The sequence below is a fragment of the Lissotriton vulgaris genome, chromosome 6, assembly GCF_964263255.1.
Source record: "Lissotriton vulgaris chromosome 6, aLisVul1.2, whole genome shotgun sequence".
NCBI classification, from domain to species: Eukaryota; Metazoa; Chordata; class Amphibia; order Caudata; family Salamandridae; genus Lissotriton; species Lissotriton vulgaris.
Genome location: NC_141694.1, coordinates 1,788,690,509 through 1,788,717,704, shown reverse-complemented (window position 1 = coordinate 1,788,717,704; position 27,196 = coordinate 1,788,690,509). Strand labels below are relative to the sequence as shown.

Below are 27,196 nucleotides of genomic sequence, written 5' to 3'. Positions count from 1 at the left end.
AAGTGGTCAGCTTGTGATAGCACACACAGATATCAATTAGTAAGTCTGAATCCAGACCTTAGAGCATTGGACATGGCGGAAGCCTGGGAGGCGCTAGTACAAGCCCTTAGGGATAGCATGCTAACGGAGGACGAGGAAACCCTCAGCACGGACAGGAATTGTACCCTGGAAACACCGAGCACATCACACACCTAGACAATATATGGCCCAAGATTGTATCCTAGATTAGTCACCGCAAGAGACCCTGCGAGCGGCTGGTGGGGGTGGAGGGGAGGGTGGGCACGTAGCAATGTTGAGGGATAGTTTAGGGGTGAGTTCATACAGTTTATTTAGGTTAGGAAAAGAAAAGTAGACATGCACTCTTTAATGTGGTGAGGATGATCCTAACAACAGCAACCAGACAAAGGAGGGTCGATTGAATGCCGCCGCCCGACCTCCGGGTTGTGGGCCTGCAGGCTGTGTACAACAAGAAATGAAAGTATGTCGTTAAATGGCCCGAACAGAACTGTAAATGTGTGGATACTGGTATGTGAACTGTATGTCTACAATAAAATTTACTTTAAAAAAAAAAAAAATCAATCTATCAAAATTGAAACAAGAAGACCAGTTTTCCAAAGGGATGTCTCTGGCCTGAAGCCCAATAATTCCCACAGCACACTCATACCATCTTGGAAAACAGTGACAGGACGGTCACTTATTTACAGAATAAATTCACAAAATTGATGAAGGAAGCGACACAGTTGTCTTTTCCATCAGTGACTTAACCTAAGGCTCTGAAGTAGAATTCAGGACCCTGTGAGGCGCATAAGTTGAATGCGAAAGAAGGGACAGGACCAAACAAATTCACCAACTTTGCAAGAACAAAAATATATTTGCCACAGTACAAACTATGAGCTAGTGATGGGGGCATACACTGATGAAGAAATTGAACTAGGAGTTCTGGTCGATATTCTTATCCTCCAAGGCCAAAAAATAATGTTTGCTCCTTAATATATGGATAGGTTTTTTATTAAAAGGAATTATCCTACTGGCACAAAGCAGTTTACAAAGTTTCATAGGACTGCTTACTGGTAAGGAGGGTTATTAAAATTACATTACTACAATTGAACCACCATAATCTCACAATAATGTAAATAGTATAGGGTGAAGGAGACAGTGAAAAAAGAATGGCAATAAGTTAAAGAAAAAGATACAAGTTTATTATTAAATATTTATTAAACTTTTTTTTTTCATCAACAAATCACTGTTCTATTCAATTTATGAGGAAGTGTTTGGCATAGAAAGTAATGCATCTAAAAAATTAGTTTAGACAGGTGCTACTGTGGGAAAACTAAGACATGAATATAGACAACACACAAGATAAAAACACAAATTGTTTAAAACAATTCGGTACACATTCAAAAGGGTGCAACAATCTAAAACTTATTTTACATACTCAAACAGATGACTTTCAAAGGTTAAGTAGTACAATTAAAACATTGCCTACTAATCAAGTCAAAACTAAAATAAAGAGATAGATTTGCAACAGCTCAAAGTCGTACACTTTCGTGAAGATAATTTGTAATGTTTTAGTGGACTAATATGACAGACTGGCAATGGCACATTAAAGAGAAAGCTTTAAGATCTCCAATACTAATGGGAATTCAGGTTGCATGTACTGTGTTAGCCATGCATAACAAAACAGCAATTATCTGTAAATAGTAATATGCCCACACCTTAATCCAACTAAATGATTTCTTGGTCAAATAAATTATTCATTTATTACTATCAGCAATTAAGTGCTGTGTATACTAGAAGGACAAAGAATCAAGCACAATCATAATGCTTTGTGGTTGCCTCTTGTAACCAATGGCGCTAGGGAAATTGTGCCTGTGGATAAAATGGGAAATGGTATGTGTGCTCTTAAATCATAGATGGTCAAGTGGTGAATATCACTGAAGATAATTCCATTAGAAGGAGGCTGGGTGATCGATTTAGGTTTCCAGATAAGTCTGGTATTTCCAGAACCGTATGTGTAAATTTATTCTGCTTTGGCCAACACTAATTTGCAGTATATAAAAAAGGAACTAAAACAGAACTGCAGTATTATTTGTTATGCATGGCTGCAAGAGTCAAAATGGTAGTGTATAACCAAGCCTCTTATAACAAAGACAACAAATCAACACAAGAAAGTGGATTGTATTGTGCTAATTAATATATACATCTTATTGTTTACATTCTGCTTCTAAGACTGCCAAAATCTGAGCAGCAGATGGGCGTTTTTTGGGATCCTCGTTTGTGCAAACAGAGAACAGCTCAATGACCTTCTGGTATGATTCATCAAGCTCCTCTATGTTAAGAGCAGGTCGAGTGCCCAAAGCTTCATAGTAGGCCTCATCATCAAAGTCTTCTTCGTCAAAAGAATCATCTGATAAAAAAAGGAAAATTGTTTTACTGTGTTCTCCATCATAAATATTAGAGTATCTACCCATAAGCAGAAACTAAAGAAATTCACACAAAAATGTATAACAAATGTTTCCAAATTCAAATTAATTCTAGCCTGAAAATACACCCGCAGAAGATTTAACTATATATGTCTTTATTGGGAAATATCCTGTGCCAAAGGTCATACTCTGTGGGGGTTGGCCACAGGAAACTGTTGGGTGCGGTATATGATTTAAAAAAAAGTTACAGAAAAAAACAAAAGTTAAAGTAATTGTTAAAGACTTGTTTTAAAAATTCTAATTTTTTTATTTTTAGATTTTTATATAGCGCGTACTAGACCCGAGACATCGGGTATCAGAGCGCTTTACATGAGCACCAGTTTCGTTACACGAGGACACATTCTTTTTTATTAGGCACAGGAAGATTAAGTGATTTGCCCTGAATCACAGGATGTTGGCCATCGTTGCAGAGACTCGAACCTGGTTCTCCAGCTGTGAGGACGACTGCTCTAACAGTAAGGCTACATCCTCTCCCCTCTTTAACATATGTTTAAAAAAAACTCAGAAATGAAATTAAAATGCACAGTTTAAGTAAAATTATGGGCACAAATTAAAACCAAAAAACAATTGTTAGATTATTGCTAGGACCACAATTTGTACAACATCTATGAAAACTATAACTCGCACACTGAATAAAACGCTTATTGTCCTCACAATATTTATTCTAATAAATAACATCACTTCAAATCAAATTATATTACGTATACTCAAATCAATAAATACACATTCATAGTTGTCTTTCAGTGTTAAGAGCAATATGATATGCAAACCCATCTGTAAGATTTACGTTCAGAATTAAATCCGCGCATTAAAGGTCAAGTTAGGAGCATTGCACATTTTTTGCAAATGTTATGGTTAGCATGGCTTTTGTGCACGTTATGGATTGTGGTCCTAACCATAATTTGCAAATTGCAGTATTTTTTGGTTTTAATTCCGAACTGTAAGCGCTGTTCTAGTGCAGGTTTGTAGTTGATGAATCTGTACAAAACTTTCCAAAAAGCCTATCTGCTTAGGGTTTGGCATATTTATTTTCATGGAGGTTAAAGTGTGGTGAAAATAAAGGAGGTTGGGTGATTTAGGTGGTTATCGGTGGGACTCAAAATGTGGCTATTTCCATTTTGGACTTTACTACAGAAAAAAAGCTTAACAGAAATACACCAAAGTTGGCTTTAAACTAGAACTTTATTCAGGAAAAGTGTCTATGCTTGGTGTGGTATAAATCCCTTCATTAGTTTGAAAAAATAGCTTTATAAAAACGTGTTGGTTGGGCTTGAAAGGGGCAAAACATTGGATACATCTTGAAGTCGAAAAGCAGTTTTTGTTCTTATAACTTTAAAGCTATTTGACGAATTTGCAAGAAATTGGACAGATGCTTAGCATGTTTAGTTTACTTTTGGAATTTTTACATATGCGCTTATTTGACGGGGAGGGGGCGTTGAAAGGGTGGGACAAAAAAGTTTTTATTTGCTAATAACTGTGGCATCATTTGACAGATCCACATGACAATTTTAAATTTCAAAGACATTTAGTCTTTTGGAAATAGGGCAAGCTTTGTCTGGATCTATCATGTAGAGCAAAGGTAAAATGTGGCATTAATAATTTTGGTGCAGTCAAACTGCAAAATGTATCAGCAAATCGAAAAATCTGTGTCCCACTGATAGAGCGAGCTTTAGAAATATTTTATTCAAGCTTGTGATGTCATACTCTCATAATTTGAATTAATATATTAATGAGTGCATGATTTGTTTGATTAAACCAACCTAGATTAAGTTTGCACCACACATGAACAAGCGGGAAACTAATTAAATGTGCTCTTGTTGCAATTGCAAGTCTGTTTTTGTAACACATTATTAATATTGTCCTGTTTGTTATGTTTGTCCTATTGTCTTTGTCACTATTAATATGCAGCTGATCATTCATGGCATGTGCTTTTATATGTGCTTACATGTATGTCCTATGTTGTGTTTGTCTGTCTGTGTATTATTTAATCATCTTTTTACTCTTTCAGAAACATAAAGCTGGATTACATGAAGAATGGTAGTTATTATATGTGTTGCTTTATTTGTTTGCTTTTGCTAAATGTCTTTTATTAGTGGGTTAATTAATAATTAGCAGGGGCTGGGTGGTACAGAAGGGTTTGTTTTGCCTGAATTAATTATTCTTTTGTGTTTGTTTAAATAATAGTTTTCTGAAAAAGTGACGCAAGCTGAAAGTGGCGCAGTGACGCAATCTGAAGCAGCGCAGAAAAGGCCTGCTGATATTAAAACCCACATGAGACAATTTATTCTGAAGTGGAGGAAAAGCCTTTTATTTTGAAAGCTTCAAAAAATGAACTGCTAAAGTCAACTCTGTGGAGTGGGTTTGGATGTGCCACAAAGCTCAGAACAGTCTGGCTCAAGGCTAAAAGGAAGAGACGTGACAAGATTTCATACTGCTTGAACATTTTTGCTACAAATTGTAGCGGACTATGGAACTGTTGCCAGGATTCTGTGCATAAACAATGACTTTGTGTAAAGCCTGGTCTCGTGGTGGACGATGTCACAGTTTACTGTGGCGTGAGGTGATTCAGCCAATGGAGAGCCAGAATTCAGCTGTTGGAATGTGAAAAATAGTTAGCTCAGCTTAAATTAGGGTATAAGAATAGGCTTTAGCTGCAAACTTTTGGCTTACGCTCTTGATTCCAGAAGGACGTGTTCTGCTGTCCGATGATTACACGTAAGAAATGTAACTTTTAAAACTTTGTTTTCAGGCGATGAGGGTAGCGTCAGAGAGATAGTTAGGTTTTGGAAATGCTCTTCCTTTTCACTTATTTCTGCTAATTAATAATGTTTTCTTGAAATAAGCTCTCTTTATAAAATGCTGAATAAAACTTATATGACTTTTTCTAATGCTTGCTTAATAAAGTTCCAAACCTAAGTTTTCTGAAATATGTTTAGATAAACTTTTCAAAATGACAAGCTGGACTTGTTTTTTGTAGATAGTTTATTGCTAAAAGTTACACAACATATAGAATCCATTCACCTCATTTACTATGTTTATGGGCCTGGTATTGTTGGTAAGTGTGATGGTAGTGGATTGAGTCATCATTTATAAAGAATTTTAGTTTCTGGGCTCTATCAATTGGTAGCAGAGGATGGTTGGTTATTGACACTACAGTGTCATAGAGAGGCCGTGATTGGATTGGAGGAGACAATAAGCACTCTCATTGGCTGAGTGTTTTTTGTAGCCACATGGTGATTGGTCAAAATACACAACACATTGTTTATATTTCCCAGAATTAGTTTTCCCACGCTATTTATGCCTAAAGCTTCATTTTTCTTAAATTTGAAAATTGATTTGATATTTATTATTGATAATTAATAAATAATACAAGAATAAAGACCTTAATTAGGATACTAGTACCAAAGGTATTTTAAAAAAAAAAAGGATATTAATTATTTAATTAATACAAATTAGATAAAAATAGTTATTTTAAATTGCAAATAAAATTATAGTATTAACAGCATTATACATTAGAAAAAATGTTTTTCTGCTATCAGAAAATGGAAAATATTTTCAAACAGGTTAAAAAGGTTGTTGCTACATGTGAGAGCAAATTAATGAATACACAGGTGAGTAATGAAGTAACTAGTAAGCATAATAAAAATACAGATGCTACCCCAAAAGAAATAATTTTTAATGAAAATCCATTTCCTGAATTAGCAAATGTAAATAATAAACCTGACAGAGAAGAATTTATTGATCATTGTAAAAATGATGTTGTAAATACAGATCAGGATAGAAATAAAAGCAGGTTTCCAGAACAGATTAATGTAACGCCAAGAGTCCCAGTTCAGGTTAATGGAGTCCCAGTCCAGACCCTTTCTCAAGGTGTCACAACAGGTAGGTATGATGAGATGCCTAGTACTTCTGGAATTAATATTCCTGATCATGTAAGTTATACAAATGATTTAATGGAGCAGTTAACGTCAGATATGGAAGCAGTGACAGTTCCTGTGACAATTGGATCTGTTCCCCCAGTGCTTGGAAAAGATGTAACTAGTCCCACAGCTTTAACGGTCCCAATTCAAAAGTTTGCTGAAAAACTTTATTTTAATGTACCTGAAAATAAGTTAGTAATGATTTCAACTCAGCAAGGGAGAGTGATGACTCTAGTTTCACCTAGTGAAAACTTTGACGTTGACCTGGTTGACCTGACACAGCCTGGTGAGTACAAATTACTTGATAATACAAACAGTACAGACAGATTAAAAAGATTACAGGATGATGAGGCCATGGAAGACTTGAACAATACAGGTAGGTTTGCCTCTGCTCATATAAAAAATTTAATTTGGGTTTTGAGAAAAAGGGGTAGTCTGAAAAAATGGAAGACAAAACGGACGAAGAAAAAGGAGAAGGAAAAAGTGACTTTAACTTTTGTAGGAGAGTGTAAAAATTCACAGATGCAGAGTGAGATAAATCAGCAGCAGCAGTTACTGAATGAACAGCTACAAATACAGCGACAGGTGGTGTTTGAGCAGAAAGAGATATCTCTGCCGCCATTTCCAAATTATGTTAATGAGCAGAAATACAATACAGATACAGGATTCAGTGGAGTTCAGGAAGACAGACGTGATCCAGTTAAAATTGCAAACAAGCAGGGAAACTTATTTCCTAATGTTCCACAGTACAAGATGAAGCCAGAAACAATTCCTGTTATTGAAACATTCATTAAGCAGGGTGTCCTAAAAGAAATTGAGAACAGTCTTTGTAATTCACCAGATATGGGAATTAGAAAGCCAGATGAAATGCACAGAATAGTACAGGACCTGAGAAAGGTTAACAAGATAGTTATCCCTTGTTGTCCTATTGTGCCTAAACTAGTAGAGATCCTTTATCAGATACCACATGATACTGAGTGGTATTGGGTCCCAATGTACCCAGAGAGTCAAATAATTTTTGCTTTCAGGTTCCAAGAGAGGATTCCCAGTCAGGTAACTATTGAGAGAAATAAAATGATTCAGGTAATGGAATGTCCACAGGTAAGAATGTTCTTAGTCATGGTTGGATACTGTTGCCAATGGATTAGTGCTTTCTCAGAGTTTACAAAACAATTGCGGAGATTGACAAAAGCAGATATGAAAGACCCAATTGTCCTGACAGAAATAAAAGTCATTGAGCAATTTAAAAAGAGTTTGAGTGAAGCTCCTGTTCAGGGCATGCTAGACTTCAACAAAGAATCTAAGCTTCTAGACAAAATAGCAGTGATAAAATGTGCCGGAGAGAAAATTTTCGCAAGAAATTAAAAACTTGGTTGTTTAATAAATAAACTACTAAATGACTCCAGGTATAGAATAATCATTAGAGCAAGGCAGTTTCAACCAGCCGGCAAATTATTCAGCGCCAAGACACCCCAGGGTATATGTTGCGCTTTACAAATGCCAATAAATAAATAAATAAATAAATAAATAAAAATGATCATGTCTCAAAAGGCAATGAGCACGCAGGTATCATTGTTAAATTTAGTGCTCAGGAGTGGGTTGCAATCTATGGGGAAAAATTCAATGAACATGTTTCAAGCATCCTCATACTAATATTTGCAATTCAGGCATGGCAAGAACTAAAACAATTACACGATGAGGCACATGATGAGGAGAAAAACACATGGCTCAAAGAAGGTTGCAGACAGCGAGAAGAAGATGAAAAGGTTTACAAAGATGGCGGACCTATTATGCCCAATTGCATGATTGCTGATATGGCACAGATGTACCATGGTCCAGGTCATTTAGCAAGAGACACAATGATTCAACTGTTCAGGGAAACATGTCTGTCATGCCAGAAAAACAATCCAGATCAAAAGATATTTGAGAATTTGGGAACCATAGGCTGGGAGGGTGGTTCATTTGCAAAAATTCAAATAGATTTCTTTGAAGTGCCCCAACATAACAAACTGAGATATGACAAGTCATCATTTGTTTATTTTCAAAATGGGTCGAAGCTTTTCCAACAAGAAAGAATGATACAGTTTCTGTATTCCATCAGTTGGGAACAGATACGGAAACGGAGCAGGCTCATGATCTATTGCCAAGAGATTTGGTCAGAACAAAAGTTCATCAGAGGAGAAACTGTCTAGTACCCAAGTGGCAGAAAGCAAGTCAGGTGACAACAGATACTGGATGGATGCATATCAGTAATAACCTTTGTGTATCTGTATCTGATAACACTGATGAAGTCAGTGAAGTCACTACAACTGATTCAGACTCTGAAAAAGAAATTCCTGAAGAAAATGCAGATCTTGAAGATCGACAAGGTGGTCGACATCTGGATGATGATGTCAAAAATCCAGATCTTGAAGATCGACAAGGTGGTCGACATCTGGATGATGATGTCAATGCGAATGAAACATTGAATGAAGAAGATCTAGAGATTGTGATTCTAGATTCAGAAAATGATGAAAATGTGCTAGAAGAATGTCAAGCAGAAAGAGAAGATTCAGAAGCAGAAAATTCTGAGCAAGAAAAGAATCAAGTCCAGGAGAATATTGAAAAGCAGAAGAGTAGCTCTGTGTGCGGGAACAAGAATCCTGAAACTGGGAAGCTAATGGTGATCCCTGAAGAAGAGGGAGAATTACCAAGTACCAGCTGTAAGGATGATGTTTCTAACGGAGTGAAGCTGCCGAGTAAAGAAGTTCCTAGGTACAGATTTGAAGTCTCAGAAAATGTTACAGATGGGAGTGATGAAGAGTCTGAGATAAGAAAATTCGGAAAAAGGGCTTGGAAAGTTGAATGTAAAGAAAGCAAGCCTAAGAAGAAACTCTTGAGAAAAGGTGATGTCTGGCCTAAAGATTTAAAGTTCAAATATGAAGTGTCAAGTCAGAAGAGTAATTCAGACAAAAAAAGAGCAAGCTGACGAGAAGATTGAAATGATTGCCAGGAAAAGCAAAAGACCATTGAGACCAAATGTAAAATACAAGTCTCCAGAATGGGCCTACATAACTATCTCTCCAATAGTTGAGGAGCGCAGTAGCAGTCAGGTGGTCTTGAAAGAAAATGGTGACAATGACTAAATTTAGTTTTCTTTAAGTTAAGGTTTATTTTTGGCATAAGGCTGAAGAAATTGTGTTAGTTTTCTTTAAGTTGAGATTTATTTTTGGCATAAGGCTGAAAAAATTATGTTAGAGTGACTCAAGGTCGAAGAAATTGTGTTAGCTGGAAACACTTCTATGTAAGACACTAGGTCGAAGAAAACATGTTTTAGTTTGAAAAAAAAAAAAAAGAGGGGGGATATACTATGTACTAATTTTTCAAAAATTAACTTTTTGTTTTTTGTTTTGTTTTATAATACTCAGATTGATATTTGTTTTGTTGGTGCAATTCAAAATGTAGTTATGCAATTTAAAACTTAGTTCCCTAAATTCATTGGGGGTTGGGGATTCAAAGGTGGAAAGGATTCAACTTAGCTGAATAAAGAAAGGGTATAGGATATAGAATTAGTAGAATGTAGGACTCAATACTCATTATGAGAGTTACAGAGATATAGATGAAATTAGAGCTTAAATACTAATCCTGAGTAAGCCTGAAACATGTTCAATAGATTAAAAAAAAAATTATTAAAATTTTTTGGGTGTTTGGTGATTTTGAAATCACCAGATGAGGGAGTTGATAGAGCGAGCTTTAGAAATATTTTATTCAAGCTTGTGATGTCATACTCTCATAATTTGAATTAATATATTAATGAGTGTTTGCATGATTTGTTTGATTAAACCAACCTAGATTAAGTTTGCACCACACATGAACACGCGGGAAACTAATTAAATGTGCTCTTGTTGCAATTGCAAGTCTGTTTTTGTAACACATTATTAATATTGTCCTGTTTGTTATGTTTGTCCTATTGTCTTTGTCACTATTAATATGCAGCTGATCATTCATGGCATGTGCTTTTATATGTGCTTACATGTATGTCCTATGTTGTGTTTGTCGGTCTGTGTATTATTTAATCATCTTTTTACTCTTTCAGAAACATAAAGCTGGATTACATGAAGAATGGTAGTTATTATATGTGTTGCTTTATTTGTTTGCTTTTGCTAAATGTCTTTTATTAGTGGGTTAATTAATAATTAGCAGGGGCTGGGTGGTACAGAAGGGTTTGTTTTACCTGAATTAATTATTCTTTTGTGTTTGTTTAAATAATAGTTTTCTGAAAAAGTGACGCAAGCTGAAAGTGGCGCAGTGACGCAATCTGAAGCAGCGCAGAAAAGGCCTGCTGATATTAAAACCCACATGAGACAATTTATTCTGAAGTGGAGGAAAAGCCTTTTATTTTGAAAGCTTCAAAAAATGAACTGCTAAAGTCAACTCTGTGGAGTGGGTTTGGATGTGCCACAAAGCTCAGAACAGTCTGGCTCAAGGCTAAAAGGAAGAGACGTGACAAGATTTCATACTGCTTGAACATTTTTGCTACAAATTGTAGCGGACTATGGAACTGTTGCCAGGATTCTGTGCATGAACAATGACTTTGTGTAAAGCCTGGTCTCGTGGTGGACGATGTCACAGTTTACTGTGGCGTGAGGTGATTCAGCCAATGGAGAGCCAGAATTCAGCTGTTGGAATGTGAAAAATAGTTAGCTCAGCTTAAATTAGGGTATAAGAATAGGCTTTAGCTGCAAACTTTTGGCTTACGCTCTTGATTCCAGAAGGACGTGTTCTGCTGTCCGATGATTACACGTAAGAAATGTAACTTTTAAAACTTTGTTTTCAGGCGATGAGGGTAGCGTCAGAGAGATAGTTAGGTTTTGGAAATGCTCTTCCTTTTCACTTATTTCTGCTAATTAATAATGTTTTCTTGAAATAAGCTCTCTTTATAAAATGCTGAATAAAACTTATATGACTTTTTCTAATGCTTGCTTAATAAAGTTCCAAACCTAAGTTTTCTGAAATATGTTTAAATAAACTTTTCAAAATGACAAGCTGGACTTGTTTTTTGTAGATAGTTTATTGCTAAAAGTTACACAACATATAGAATCCATTCACCTCATTTACTATGTTTATGGGCCTGGTATTGTTGGTAAGTGTGATGGTAGTGGATTGAGTCATCATTTATAAAGAATTTTAGTTTCTGGGCTCTATCACCACCATTTAGCCCTGGTTGAATCAGCATGTAACTGGGCAGTGCTGTACTGTGTTTCACTTTCTAACAGTGTGTAAAAGGCCTTGTAGATTCATTATACTGCACCAATGTTATTAGCACAGCATGTGAAAACACTTCACTCCCTCCTTTAACTTCGTCCTCCCTTAATGGATCTGACGAGACTTGACATGCCAAGAGAACACTAAACATGATAAATGTGTCATGTGAATTCGTCAAAAGGTGCCACAGAATATGCAAATGCACACTTTTTGACTCCTCCACTAAACCAAACCCCTCCAGACTAATTTATACACATTTATAAATATAAAGAGTAAGCTAAACAGGCCAAGCGTTTACAACATGTTTTGCTAATTCCTCATACAGTAAAGGTGTATGCAAACCAAACACACTGAACAGTTAAGATATTTCTAAATTTTAGCTCTTTGATCCCCTCCCAACGCATTTTCCAAAGGTGATAATCTCAAAAAATATAGAAAGTACTTATTCCAAACTAATTTTAAAAAAAAGCACTAGTCTGTGTTGAATTGTACATTCATGGTGGAATTCCGTACACAGGGTTTGGCAGTAGTAGAGCAAAATTTCATATGGAAAGAAATGAATCTCTATTTTTTTTTTTTTTACAACGTAAGTCAGAAGGTAAAACTTTAACCAGGATGACCTGCATGGTTTATCTAATCTCCACTCTATTGCGGTCGGCCTGAAATCATGCCAAGTCCCAGTCAATCTTGAAGAGTAACTTTTACTTGACAATTTTAGTATTTTGGCTCAATAGACTGCTTCTGAGCATAGGTGTTAACGGTAGACTACTTAGCAGTGATGAACAAGTTACTCACCTTCGGTAACTATGTATCTGTAGGAGACACGTCAGTTGTAGATTCGTTACCTTCGAATTTCCCCCAGGAGTCAGTCTGTATCCGGAGATTTTTTTCATTAGCAGTACCCTTGCGCAACGGTAGGGTGCGTCAGTCGACTCCGCGTCCGTAGTCAGTGTCGTGGTTGACTGGATGACGTTGCGGTGCCTACTTAACCACTGCCCCTGCGCGCGGATGTCAGTTCTGACACTACTTTCCATGCCAGAATCGTAGTGCCTTGCAAGACACCACTTTAGGGAGGAATGAAGGCATTGTTCTAAGCACCACTTGGTCCAGATGCACAGATAAAGAGGGCTTGGAAGATAGAGCCTGAAGCTCACTCACCCTGCGAGCAGAGGTGATGGAAACAAGGAAGGCAGCCTTGAGAGTGAGGAGTCTGAGAGGACTGCTATGAAGAGGCTTGAAGGGGACAAACATAAGATATGTGAGAACAAGTTTCAAGTCCCACTGAGGCATTATGAAGGGAGATGGAGGAAACAGATTAGTAATGCCCTTGAAGAACCTATTAACAATAGGAGACTTGAACAAGGATGGCTGATCTGGCAGCCAAAGAAAATCAGAGATAGCTGCAAGAAAACCTTTGAGAGTGCCCAGTGCAGAGCCCTTCTGGGCCAAAGAAACCATATACAAAAAGACTCCGGAAAGAGGGCAGAAAGGGGATCCACAGCCTTTGCTGTGCACCATGCCACAAACTTGTTCCATCTACAGGTGTATACCGATTTAGTGGAGGGACGCCTGGCTGCCAAGTAACATTACAGACTTCGGGCGGAAGGTGAAAAACTGTCAACTGTTACCGCTCAATCTCCACGCAAGGAGGTGGAGACTGGACAGGTTCTGGTGGAGTACCGTCCCCTGCTGATGCAACAGAAGATCCTCCCGAAGGGGCAGTCTGATCGGAGGATCGATGGTCATGCTCAGAAGGTCGGGATACCACACTCTTTGTCCCAAGTTCGGAGCCACAATAATAACTTGGGCCTGGTCGCACTTGATCTTCTTGAGCACTCAGGGCAAAAGTGGTACAGGTTGAAAGGCGTACAGGAGGCCGCAGATCCAATCGCGACGAAAAGCGCCGCCGAGCGAGTGCCGCCTTGGGAAACTCCAACGTGCAATACTACTGACATTGCGCATTCTCTTCGTTGGTGAACAGATCTAAGCAAGCCTGTCCCCACCACTGAAAGAGACCTTGCACCACCTCCGAATGAAGACGCCATTCGTGATCGTCCAAGCACCGATGGCTGAGTTCGTCCGCCCTGGCATTCAGAGAGAATGCCAGGTGTTGAACCACCAGGGTCTTGCCCTGATGTTCCAGCGATGTCCCGAGGCGAAGAGCTTCCTGACAAATGGTCCAGGACACCACCCCGCCATGTTTGTTGCAGTTCCACATGGTGGTGGTGTCGTCTGTGAACACCTGCACCACTTTCCCTTTTAGAGAGGGAAGGAATGCCTTCAGTGCAAGTTGGATCGCCCGGAGTTCCAGAAAGTTGATATGGAGTCCAGACTCCCACTGAGACCAGACGCCTCTGATCACAGTCTCTCCTAGATGGCCGCCCCATTCCCCTTTTCTGAATCGTTTTGTCCACCATAAGCATGGAAGGGTATACTCAGATGTGAGTCCCTTGCTCACTGCACCATCAGGATTCAAGCAAGCCGGGCCGAAGACGGCTGTAATGCCAGAAACCGGTCCCCGGAAGCTTGTTTCCTTTCCAGTTAAAGAATTGGCTTGGTAGTTTGGTCTGCCCTGTTCCCATGATGCACTGGGCCAGGGACAGACTAATTTGCATGTAGTCAGGTTCTGAGCTGGGATGGTGCAGTGAGCTAAAAAACGGTGATGGATCAAGCCCTGATCTGTTGAATGGGTACGAGTGTTCTGTTTAATTCAGATACTCTGTCCATCACCACCCCCTTTTCTGAATCGTTTTGTCCACCATAAGCGTGGAAGGGTATACTCAGATGTGAGTCCCTTGCTCACTGCACCATCAGGATTCAAGCAAGCCGGGCCGAAGACGGCTGTAATGCCAGAAACCGGTCCCCGGAAGCTTGTTTCCTTCACAGTTAAAGAATTGGCTTGGTAGTTTGGTCTGCCCTGTTCCCATGATGCACTGGGCCAGGGACAGACTAATTTGCATGTAGCCAGGTTCTGAGCTGGGATGGTGCAGTGAGCTAAAAAACGGTGATGGATCAAGCCCTGATCTGTTGACTGGGTACGAGTGTTCTGTTTAATTCAGATACTCTGTCCATCACCACCCCCTTTTCTGAACCATTCCAGGAGTGACGCATCTGTCACCATCGTTAGATCTGGTTAGGGAAAGGAGAGGGATCAGCTTCTGACCCAATCTTGGTTCGTTAGCCTCCACTGCAGTTGTTTTGCAGTTCCATCTGAGATCTGAACATAGTCAGAAAGAGTCCCCTGATGCTGCGCCCACTGGAGCGTCAGGTCACGCTACAGAGCACGCATATGCCATCTGGCATGATCAGCAAGGAGGATGCAGGAGGCCATAAGGCCCAGCAGTCTGAGTCATTCTCACCGAAATCCGGGAGAGGGGCTGAAAGGAGTAGTTTCTGTCCTGTAACTCCAGTTCTGTAGTAGGGGTATCTCTGTTATAGTCATAATCTAGTGAATAGTCCCGCCCATGTGCGTGGACCCCGGCAATCAAAAATAATCTCTTAAGTTGTCAAAAGAATGCAGGAACTGCAAAGACACTTAAGAGAGAATTAAAGACAAATAATGCAGCCTATATCCAAGGCTACACTGTCCAGTACTTCAACTAGAAATTCCACCAAAATTCACCACACACAGCCCAGCCTGCTAGTTTCTACCATAGAGAAACCTGCCTCCCCAGTCAAAGACCCAGGAATGATAGAGAGGAAGGTAGGGACAGACAAGCCCCATAGGCTGCCATTATGTGGCTTAAACAGGATACTGTGCCTTTAAGAGAACCTTCTAGACTTCTCCCAGTATCCCAGAATGCATAGCAGGTCCAACTTACTTTCAGTTCTTTTTGAAGGCGTATACAACGCCAGACCTGCAGCATTGTGTACATGAAGAATTCTCCACCGGGGAGGAGGGAGGGCGCTTATGACTATAACAGAGATACCCCTACTACAGAACTGGAGTTACAGGACAGAAACTACTCCTTCTGTAGTAGGGGATCTCTGTGTATAGTCATAATCTAGTGAATAGAATGGCAAGCCCATCCCCCAACTAAGCGGCGGTGGAGAGTAAATACATAATGCCACTATTGTGCGAACAAATTCCGCAGTGAAGCCTGTCCAACCTGAGCGTCTGCCCTGGCGTCAGTGTCCAGGCAGTAATGCTTAGCAAAGGTATGAACCGACTTCCAAGTGGCTGCCTTGCAGATTTCAGCAATCGGCACGTTACGGAGCAGAGCCGTCGTGGCAGCTTTGCCCCTGGTGGAATGAGCCTTAGGCTTACCTCCTAAGGTCTTATTAGCCTTCTGATAACACAATTGTATGCAGGACACAATCCACCTAGAGATGGACTGCTTAGAGGTCGCAAGACCTGTCCTGACCGATCCATAATTGATAAACAACTGGTCAGACCTACGAATATCTTTGGTTTTATCCAGATAAAATTTCAACACCCTCCTAACATCCAGAGAATGGAGAGACCTCTCCGCTGGGGACGAAGGGTTCTGAAAGAACGTAGGTAAAGTTATAGTCTGGTTGACATGAAAGTCAGAAATAACCTTGGGAAGAAATTTAGGGTGAGTACGCATAACAACCTTAGCAGCATGAAATACAGTATAAGGTTCATTACAACACAACGCCTGAATTTCACTCACCCTGCGGGCCGATGTAATGGCCACGAGGAACGCCGCCTTCCAGGACAGGTGCTGCAACGAAGCCTTATGAATAGGTTCAAAAGGTTCCTTCATCAACCTGGACAGCACCACATTCAATTCCCATGAAGGCGAGGGAAGCCTGACAGGAGGGAATACTTTCTTCAATCCTTCCAGAAAATCTTTGATCACGGGGATCTGGAAAAAAGAAGTCTGTGAAGGGCATTTCCTGTAGGCAGTCAATGCAGCCAGATGAACCTTAATGGAATGCACATTAAGGCCAGACTGCGCCAAATGTAAAAGGTAAGGAAGGATGACATCTTCCTTACAGGTCGTAGGATCATGGTTCTTAGACTGGCACCAGATACAAAACCTCTTCCACTTGTAAGCATATGAAGTCCTAGTGGAAGGTCTCTTGGACTCCTTCAGAATGTCCATGCAATCATCGGGCAGATTAAGATGGCCATACTGCACTATCTCAGGAGCCATGCCGCCAAACTCAAAGACGATAGGTTGGGGTGTAACATCCGTCCCCCGAACTTCGTGAGAAGGTCCGGCCTGCACGGCAACCGAATGTGAGGAAGGAGAGACCGGTGAAGCAGGTCCGTGAACCACCACTGCCTGGGCCACTCCGGGGCGATGAGTATCATCCGAGCCCTGGACCGGGCCAGCTTGATGAGCACCGCCGGAATCAGGGGAATGGGAGGAAAGGCGTACAGAAAGTTGTTCGTCCAGTCGATCCATAGCGCATTCCCCAGCGTCCCTTGCTGGAAGTACCTGGAGGCGAAGTCTCTGCACTTGCTGTTTTCGGCGGTGGCGAACAAATCTACGTCTGGAGTTCCCCACCTTGCGAAGACTTCTCCTAGTACTTCGTCGTTTATGACCCATTCGTGGTTTTCCTGAAGCAGTCTGCTCAGTGCGTCTGCCTGAACATTCTGCACACCTGGTAGATGGGTGGCCGTTATCGTCAGTCCTCTGGCCAGGAGCCAGTGCCAGATCGTCTGCGCCTCTTGTGACAGGGTGCGCGATCTCGACCCCCCCTGCTTGTTGAGGTAATACATCGTGGTGGTATTGTCCGTCTGTACAAGCAGAGAGTTGGTCCGGAAGGACGGAAGAAAGGCCTTCAGCGCCAAGTGGACAGCTCTGAGTTCCAGGAAATTGATGTGATACGTGGCCTCCATCGGTGACCACGTGCCTTGAATCTGCAGAGTCCCGGAGTGCGCTCCCCATCCCAGAAGAGACGCATCCGTCACGACCGTCTGCGTGGGAATGTCCTTGTGAAAGGGAACCCCTCTGAGGAGATTCTCCGCCGAACACCACCACTTCAGGGACTGAAGAGCATGCAGCGATAGGCGAATCTCGTCGTCCCAAGATCCTTTCCTCTGATCCCACTGGTCCTCCAAGCACTCCTGCAACGGTCTCATGTGCAGCCGTGCGTGTGGCGTCAGGAAGATACAAGAGGCCATCGATCCCAGTAGAGAAGACACCGTCCTCACTGTTGTAGATGGAGTCGTCATAAGAGCCTGAGCCTTCCGAAGGAGTGATAATCGTCGCTCTTCCGAAGGAGACACGCTTGCTGACAGCGTATTGATGGAGGCTCCCAAGTACTGTATGCATTGGACCGGAGTCGGAACAGACTTGGCCAGGTTGATGTGCAACCCCAGCTTGTTCAAGAGAACGCACGTCTTCTGGAAGTGTGCTCGCGCTTCCGAGAAGGAGGATGCCTTGATCAGCCAATCGTCCAAGTAAGGGTAGACGAACACCTTGTTCTTCCTCAGGTGTGCCGCTACCACCGCCATGCACTTCGAGAATGTCCTTGGCGCAGACTTCAGCCCGAATGGGAGTACTGTGTATTGATAGTGATTGGTGCCGACTTGGAACCGCAGGAACTTCCTGTGTTTGTGAGCAATGGGCACATGGAAGTAAGCATCCTGTAGGTCTATCGCGCACAGCCAGTCTCCCTGTTGCAACTGAGGGTAGATCTGGTGCAACGACAGCATGCGGAACTTTTCTCTGCGAATCCACTTGTTTGCCTGTCGCAAATCCAGAATGGGCCTGAACTCGTTCTTGTCCTTCTTGCGAACCAGAAAGAACCGGGAGTACAGACCTCTTCCTCTCTGAGACAGAGGTACGTCTTCTATCGCCCTTTTCCTTAACAGGATATCTGCTTCCGCCTGAAGCTCGCGCAGCTGAAACTGCGAGCTGACCGGGGGAATCGCTGGAGGAGGGCTGGTGAACCGAAGACTGTATCCATTGCAAACAATATTCAGCACCCACTTGTCCTGAGTAATTTTTCTCCACTCTGCCAGAAAAAGTTGGATGCTTCCCCCTACCGGAGTGGGTAACGGATCCGGGGGAAGTAAGTTCCTAGGGCCTAGACCCCGCCTGGCCCTTGGGCGCCGGAGCCGACTGCTGGCCTCCTCTGCCCCTCTGCCGCTTCTGGAACGGCTTACGGAACTGCTGCTGCTGCTGTTGTGAGTGTCCCGAAGCCTGTCCCCGTCCTCGGCCTTGACCTCCGAACCGCCGTTGGAAAGGGCGGTACTGCTTCTTGGTCTCCTTGGGTTTTTCCAAGCCCACAGCCGTCAGCGTTTCGGCCTCCGCCTTCATGCGGGCCATTTCATCATCAGCGTGCTTCCCGAAGAGGGTCTCCCCGGAAAACGGCAGATTGGCCACCCTCTGCTGCGCGTCCGGTTTCAGGGACGTCAGCCGGAGCCATGCGTGGCGCCGTTGGTTGATCCCGTGGCAGAACCCGTGAGCAGCCAACAGGGAGGAGTCCGCAGCCGCACTGATTATCTGGTTGGCCACCAGCATACCCTCACTCAGGACCTCCATGAAGTCTTCACGCTGCTCCCGAGGCAAATGCTCCGCAAAGCGCTCGAGGGAGTCCCAGAGGGCGCGGTCGTAACGCCCCAACAGAGCCGTTGCACTCGCCGCTTTCATGGATGTCGCGGAAGTCCCACAGATCTTTCGTCCCGCCGAGTCCATCCACCTAGATTCCTTGTCCGGGGGGACCGTGGAGGTCGGAGTGGTGGCGTGCTGCTTGCGGGCCGCCGTGACGATGACGGAGTCAGGCGGAGGCTCCGCTCTCAAGAAGGCCGGATCCGATTCGGGAGCCCGGTATTTCTTTAGTAGCCTGGAAGGGGCCGCTCTCGTCACAGCCGGGGTGAGAAACAGCGCCATAGCCGGTTCTTCCAAGCCCGGTACCAGGGGCAGGAGGGGACGAGACATGTGCCTCTGATGCAGAGTCTCGAAAATGACGGACGTCTTCGGAGTAGGCACCGTCAGTGTAATGCCTAGCTTCGCCGCGCCCCGCAACAGGACGTCTTGAAAGGCAACCAGGTCGTCTATCGGGGACACTCTGGTGTCCGGCGACCCCGACAGCGTAGGTGAATAGTCCCTGGTCCCAAAAGATCTCGTGCGAGAGCGAGATTCGCGCCTCCTATGGCGGTGTCTCGACCTCGTGGGAGACCTGCGCCTAGAGCGAGAACGAGACCTGCCAGCTCTAGGGCGCTCCTTCGGTTTGCGAGGAGGGGTCTTCCGTGGCTTCTCACGGGGACTCTTCGGAGCATCCCGGGGCTTCGGTTTCGGGGTCCCCTTGGGAGGAACAGGCAGCGACGGCAGCGAAGTGGACCTCGGCGGAGGGACCACCGGCTGCGGGGCGGGCCCATGAGGTGGGACCGGAGGTGGATCAGAATCCCCCTTAGGAAGTGGTGGTATGGGCGGAGGGTCCTCCTTCGGTACGGGTGGAGGAGGAGGAGTCCCGGGTCGAGATGGAGTGTACACTTCCGAGTACACCGAGCCCGGTGACCCTTTAGGGGACGGTCGCGGGGAGCCATCCCCATCCGCAGGCGACCTCTTCCTCTTGCGACCACCGGAAGTGGCGTGACTCCTGGGGCTAGAGCCCCCTCTGCGCCGTTTGGGAGAAGGAGATCTACTCCTCGGCGCTGACCGCTGTCTGCTGGACGCAGAATGACGCTTCTCCGGCGTCGAACGGCGCTTCCTGGACTCCGGCGTCGAACGTCGTCCCCTCGACGTCGACCCTCTCATCCTCGGCGTCGAACGTCGACTCCTCGGCGTCGATCTCCTCTTGCGCGATCTCTCACGCCGCCCTCTCGACGTCGGGCGGTCCGCCCTCGGCGTCGATCGTCGACGTCGCCTTGTTGTCCCCGACGTCGAGGAGCCCCTCGACGTCGAACGGCGGTGTCGCCTCGACGACGACCGACGGTGTCGCCTCGACGGCGAGCGTCGGTGCCGCTTCGACGGCGAGCGCCGAAACACGTCCCTGCGCCTTCGGCGTCGGTATGAAGACGTCGACGTCGACGAAGACGATGACGTCGACGGCGGCCTCGACTTCTCCTTCGCCGTCGATCCGCCACGCCGTCTCGACCCGGAGCCCCGGGGAGATGGGGAGCACGCCGTCGTCATCCCTCTCGACGCCGTCGTCGAAGCCTTCGACGTCGACGGAGAATGGGACCGTTGGCTGGACTTCCTGCCCCCGGGGAGCCCCCCAGGGGCCTCAGCAGAGGCAGAGGGATCCTTCCCAGGCTGCCCAGACCCACCTGCAGCACGTTGACGCCTATCCTCCAGGCCAGCCAGCCTGATCTTCAATCTGTCCCTGAGGGTCCTAGCAGAAAGCTGCTGGCAGATAGCACACTCCTCAGGGCCATGATTCTCCGGAAGGCACACGATGCAGACATCATGGGGGTCGCTTTTGGCCTTCTTCCTCTCACATGCTGGGCACTTCACAAAAAGGCCAGGCATTTTGGAGCCCCAAAACACCTAAAAACCAGCACAAAAGGGAGAGGAGAGCACCAAGAAATAAACTGTAACACTTTTAAAAGACAAAAGTGCAAAAACGAATTCAATAAACCCTTGAAAAAGGGAGAGCTCAATGCCAGGGTCCTGTAAGCAGGAGCCGGAAAAAAGAACTGAAAGTAAGTTGGACCTGCTATGCATTCTGGGATACTGGGAGAAGTCTAGAAGGTTCTCTTAAAGGCACAGTATCCTGTTTAAGCCACATAATGGCAGCCTATGGGGCTTGTCTGTCCCTACCTTCCTCTCTATCATTCCTGGGTCTTTGACTGGGGAGGCAGGTTTCTCTATGGTAGAAACTAGCAGGCTGGGCTGTGTGTGGTGAATTTTGGTGGAATTTCTAGTTGAAGTACTGGACAGTGTAGCCTTGGATATAGGCTGCATTATTTGTCTTTAATTCTCTCTTAAGTGTCTTTGCAGTTCCTGCATTCTTTTGACAACTTAAGAGATTATTTTTGATTGCCGGGGTCCACGCACATGGGCGGGACTATTCACTAGATTATGACTATACACAGAGATCCCCTACTACAGAACATCAGTATCATAGCCCGAATATCCCGGACTTGCTGTTTGGGAGGATAGGCCCAAAACTGCACTGTGTCTAGAACAGCTCAGATGAAAGGGAGCGTCTGAGAGGTAGTCCGGTGTGACTTCGGCACATTTATAGTTAACCCCAGCGAATGCAGGAGGTCCGCTGTGTCTGGAGTTTGAAGATGACCATCTGTAGTGAGCCTGCCTTCAACAGCCAGTCGTCGAGATGGGGGGAAACTGGATCTGCACAGATGAGCTGCGACTACCGCCATCACCTTTGTGAACACCAAGGGGCACTGGTAAGGCCAAAGAGAGCACAGTGAACTGAAAGTGCTCGTGGCCCACCATGAACCGTAGATAATGTCTGTGGGCTGGCAGGACGGGAATATGGAAATAAGCATACTGCAAGTCCAACGCTACCATCCAGTCTCCAGGGTCGAGGGCAGACAGGACCTGAGCTAACATGAGCATTTTGAACTTCTCCTTCCGGAGGAAGCGGTTGAGGGCCCGTAGGTCTAGAATAGGAAGCAGGCCTTTGTCCTTCTTGGGCACCAGAAAGTAGCGGGAATAGCAACCATGACCTACTTCTGGTGGAGGGACCCTCCAATAGCCAAAAGAGCTGAGACTTCCTGGCAGAGCAGTGCCAAATGATCCTCCGATATGCAATCGTAAAAAGGTAGCATGGAGGGAGGAGTAGTCTCGAAATGGAGGGAGTAGCCCCTTCGGACGATTTGCAAAACCCACCTGTCAGATGTGATGGATTGCCAGTTGAGGTGGTGATGGCGAACCCTGCCTCCAACTGGCCGTTGATAGGCCTGAAACGTCGGAAGGTTTGGAGGCTGTGGGGGGTGGAGGGGTAGGGCAGCGGAGGCACGGGGTGGGGCTGGGGGGTTGAAGGACTGGCCGGCCGGCTCCCAGACCCACGAGGAGGCTGGGTCCCACGTCCAACGCCGCACAGAGGCTAGGCACCTTCCGTGACGTGGTTGGGCATCCCTTCCGTTACCACGAAAGGTACGAAAAGCTGACTGAGTGGATGGGAAGGCGCAGTGAGGCCTAAAGATCTAGCCGTAGCTTGATAATCTTTAAAACACTCAAGCGGCAAGTCTACTTCGTAGCCAAAAAGACTACGGCCATCAGAGGGGTTAACTGGACATCCCCAAAAAGCCAGATGAATTCAACCAGGTGTAACGCCTAAGGACTACCAACGTGGCAACTGTTCTGCCCAATGAGTCGGTGGTATCCAGTCCACATCGATTGGTGAATTTGGATTCATCTCTCCCATTCGCAGCTGGCTGGGAGAGAATTGGCCGGGCCTCCTTCGGGCACTGAGGCAGCACCTGCGCGACCGTATCCCAGACAGATTGGGAGTATTGGCCCACGAGACACGTGGTATTCACCGACCACAGTGCCAAGCGGAGGAAGAGAACATTTGCTTCCCAAGATGGTCCAGCTTCTTGGATTCCCTATCTGGGGGATCAGAAGGGAATGCACCCTTATAAGAAGAGGCTTGGACCACCAAGCTCTCAGGGTAAGGGTGTTGGGTCAAGAAGACTGGGTCACCCAGGGCGGGACGGTGGTGGTGGGCAATCATCCTCTCCACAGGAGCCCCTGTGCTGGGCTTGGACCAACTGCCCAGGAGGACATCAGTAAGGGCTTCATTGAATAGCAGGAGTGGTTCAGAAGAGGAAGCATCAGGCTTAAGCACCTCTTCAGGAGGTTAGTCCTGACTGCCACTGAAGGAAGCTCAAGGCCCAAGACCTCGGCCGCTCTTCTCACCACCAAAGCATAGGATGCACCCTCCTCCGTATCCATGGTGGGGGGGAGAAAGCAAACCATTGTCTGGAGAGGTGTACAGACCACTGGCCTCACCCAGGTCCTCTTGCAAGTCTGGTTCTTCCAGCTGGTCAGTTAAAGGGCCCAACGACCCCCTCCCACTCCTCATCACCACCCTCTGGTCAATAGGGAACACCAGGGATGAACAGGGGAACAAAAGTACCCTCCGACGTCAGTCCGGCTCCATGTCCAACTGGGGATGAGCATGGAGACTGTCAGCCGGGGGCGTTGCCGTCGAGATCGGTGCCAGGGAAGGTCAAGTGAGATCGACCGACATCGATCCGGATCCAGGCCTGGATCCGCAGGGCTCCTCCGGCTTCGAAGGTCCAGGACCACCGACCCGCGCCGGCAGAATCTGCACAAAGACGAGGTGTAAGGCCATGTAGAATTGTCGAAGTTGGATAGGGGATGCTCCGGCTCCCGGAAAGGGTGGGAGGTACAGAGTCATCCGTGATTCAGGCACCGAAGACGGAGCCTTTAAGCGACTACGCTCAGAGTCCAGCTTGGCGTCAGCCGACCAACAAGAAGGCGAAGATTGCTTGTGCTTCTTCACCTTCTTGTGCTTAGACTTACTAGAGGATCTTGACGACTTGGAGTGTGACGAGGAGTGGGGGCTCGGAGAACGGTCTTGTGACCTTCTCTTGAACCAGACCGGGAGCGACGCGGAGCAGACAGCCGGACCTCCAACATCTTTCGGGATTGCTCCTGCAAAGTCTTTTGGTACATGGCCCGGCAGTCGGAAAACAACTTTGGGTCGTGGTCTCGCTCCAGACACCACAAGCACACAAGGTGAGGATCTGTCACAGACATCATCTTGTGACAGGAACCGCAGGGCTTGAAGCTGGTCCGGCTTTGGGACATCCCTTGCGCACCAGGAGTCCAAGATTCAAAAAGATGTTGACAAAAGTCGACAAAAAGCTAGCCAAAAAAACGGCTAAGGTGTAGCTCTCTCTGGATCTGCGCTAGGCTGCTGCGGATAAAGAAAGAACTGACGTCCGCGAGCAGGGGCGGTGTGTAGGTAGGCACCACAACGTCATTCCGGCGACCACGATGGCAAACACAGAGTCGACCAATGCCACCTACTGACACTCAGGGGTACTGTTAAAGAAAAAATCTCCGGATCCAGACTAACGGCTGGGGGAAATTATAAGGTAAGGAATCTACAACTAACAGTCCATTTCAGATTAGATATTTGGGAGTGGACAAGAACAGTTGGCAGAATAAACGGCAGATTTAGCACTACCTCCTTTGACTTGGAGATGCCACTGAGGGCTTATATTTATTCACAGACTCTCCCAGACAGCCAGTAGGAGGGAAAACCAGTTTTACCCTGTCAACAGGTAGGAGAGCTCATTTGAATAGGGAGGTAGCTTAGGACCTAAAGACAGGCTTTCCTGGTGGCAGTGGGGTTTTGTCATTTTGAAACACAGGCTATGGAGTAATTTTACAGTAAGACAAAGGGGGTGCAGGGGAACATGAAAATAGTTCAGATTGGGATGTAGAATTTTCCAGCCACTGGCTCGGTAACGGAATAAATCTGGCAACAGCATCTCAGAGCATTCCTAGACATGGGAAGACTCCATCTAAAGAAGAGGGCTCTGATGACAGCAAACTCCTGCTAGAAGAAGAGGACTCACACTAGGACTCCTAACTCCTGCAGGCTCCCAGTGAATTGAACTGCTCTCCAAGGGTCAAACGAATGTCCTCCTGTTTTCATGCTTCATGCACACAAAAAGCACAAGGACTCCAGATCCCAGGAGGACCTAGATGGCTGTTCAGGACTGGACCCTGTAGAAGGCCTGTCTAGCGAGGGACCTGTTGCCTAGCCCTGAATAGCTAAGGGTCGTCAAACTGATCGTGTGAAACTGGTCTCAACTTTTTCAAAATTCTGGGTTCAGTCATTTTCTCAAACTCCGGAGGACTAGGACAAGTTGCGGAAGTGTGCCCAAGGAGGTCACATCCACAGGCAGGCAAGAAAAACAGGTTTATCCCACTCAGAGCTTTATGCTACAATACAAACTGGGTCAGTTGGGTATTGCGGCATAGGTATTGGGCTTTGTGTAGCCAGGCTAAGGTTTCCAGGCTTACCCTGCTGGAGGATTTTGATTTCCAGATTACGTCCGATGGTCAAACTTTGAAAGAGGGTAAGGTGGGAAATCTATGGGACTCGCAAAGTGTCCTCGCCAGCTATGAAATTTAGGTTTGTCCTGCTTAGTGCTTCATCGGAGCTTGAAGAAGACGGATCTGACTTAGAGGAACAATTGCTGGCCAGTCTTGGACCTTACCTGCTAGTAGATTTTGACTTCCATAAAAAAGACTAAATCAGAACGTAAAAGCTTTGACCAGGATGACCACTTAGTAGAGCCGACTTTGGCTCTATCACGGTAAGTCTGAAATCACTCCTAGCTCCAGTCAATTGCAGCAGTGGCATTTAACTAGCGCGTTATTTTTTCTTTGCATGTTTTGCCCTAAATCTTTCAAAATTCATAGTTCTGATTCCCCTAGACTTATTTTGATGATCCTGGTGTCCTTTTGCGAATTACAATTTTCTATTCATCTAAATCGATTTGGAATGTTATTATGCCACGTTCTTCGCTTTTAAAAAATTGACAAAACTTGCACTTAGCACACACTTCTCTGGGGAATACCAGGGGTTGAGAAGATTTTATCTGAACTGTCTTGACCTAACCAGTGTGGGTTTATTGATTTGGTGGGGTAATCCTTTACAAAATTAATAACCCCATTTCTGACAGATCCTTATTCAGTAAGAAGAACAGCCTGAATGACTGTGCTGTGCATGATGGGATAGGGCAGGCTCCACAGTTCTGACAATGGCATAGTCCATATTTATTCTTGTAAAGTCTGTGTGCTCTTTCTTTTGAAAGAAATTTACACTGCTCGGTTTTCAGTCAAACGAGATGCATTGCAAGTGACTTGGCTAATAAGAGTTATTTAAAAAAATGTGAGTTTACAAATAACAGAATTTCTCAGTCGAAAGTTAGGTAAAATAGTCAGCAAAAGTTTTAAATCATTTAAAATACAAAAGTACACGTCTATTCTTAAAAAGACTGAATATTAGCTATCTCACCTTCATCATCTTCAGGCGGCAAGTTTAAATGCGGGATGGCAAGTGTCATCATTTCCCATAGCGTTAACCCAAAAGCAAAAATATCTGATTTATCAGTAATGACACCATCATCTTCCAATGCTTCTTTAGGTTTCCATGGCTCTGTGCCAATGTACTGCAGCTGAGGATCACTTACTGAAAGAGAAACACCCAAACATAGCTCTTTAGTGAATTTCAAATTGATCATATGAAACAAATAAACATGGAGGCATTCTCTAAATAAACTTAATTGGGAACATCCAAATACAAACCAAACCCTAGCTATGAAACCTACATTGATACATACTCAGTTATCCAAATTATGAGCACACCATAGAGGATAATTTTAGGTCTGGCTTTCTGCAAGATCTCATGAAAATAACTTAAAGCAATACATCCCAAGAGACTTTGGATCAGTTTAGTTGAGCCACCGATTTCTTTGGGTCAACCTCCTCCAGCCACTGCTTTGAGACTGTTAATCACATTGCGGATCAGGTCAGTTGACTAATAATCTCTCCTTGTTGGCTATTGGCAATTAGTTGCGCTTGTCCACCAGCTTAAAGTGGCCTTCCACAGAGGTGCAATGGATATATATTAGATATAGAGCGGTTGAGAAAGGCAATCGTCGAAACG

The 27,196-nt window shown here is 44.7% G+C and overlaps 1 protein-coding gene across 1 annotated transcript in view; it reads right to left on the bottom strand.

Annotated features, from left to right (window-relative positions):
* Positions 1-992: 992 nt before the first annotated feature.
* Positions 993-27,196, bottom strand: part of PBK (PDZ binding kinase) — a 130,952-nt gene continuing 104,748 nt past the window's right edge. The window contains exons 9-10 of the mRNA XM_086928045.1: positions 26,546-26,719; positions 993-2,407 (exon numbers count right to left, since the gene is read on the bottom strand). Coding sequence (XP_086784171.1) covers positions 2,205-2,407; positions 26,546-26,719 — 377 coding nt within the window. The 3' untranslated portion in view covers positions 993-2,204. The remainder of the gene's footprint in view (positions 2,408-26,545; positions 26,720-27,196) is intronic.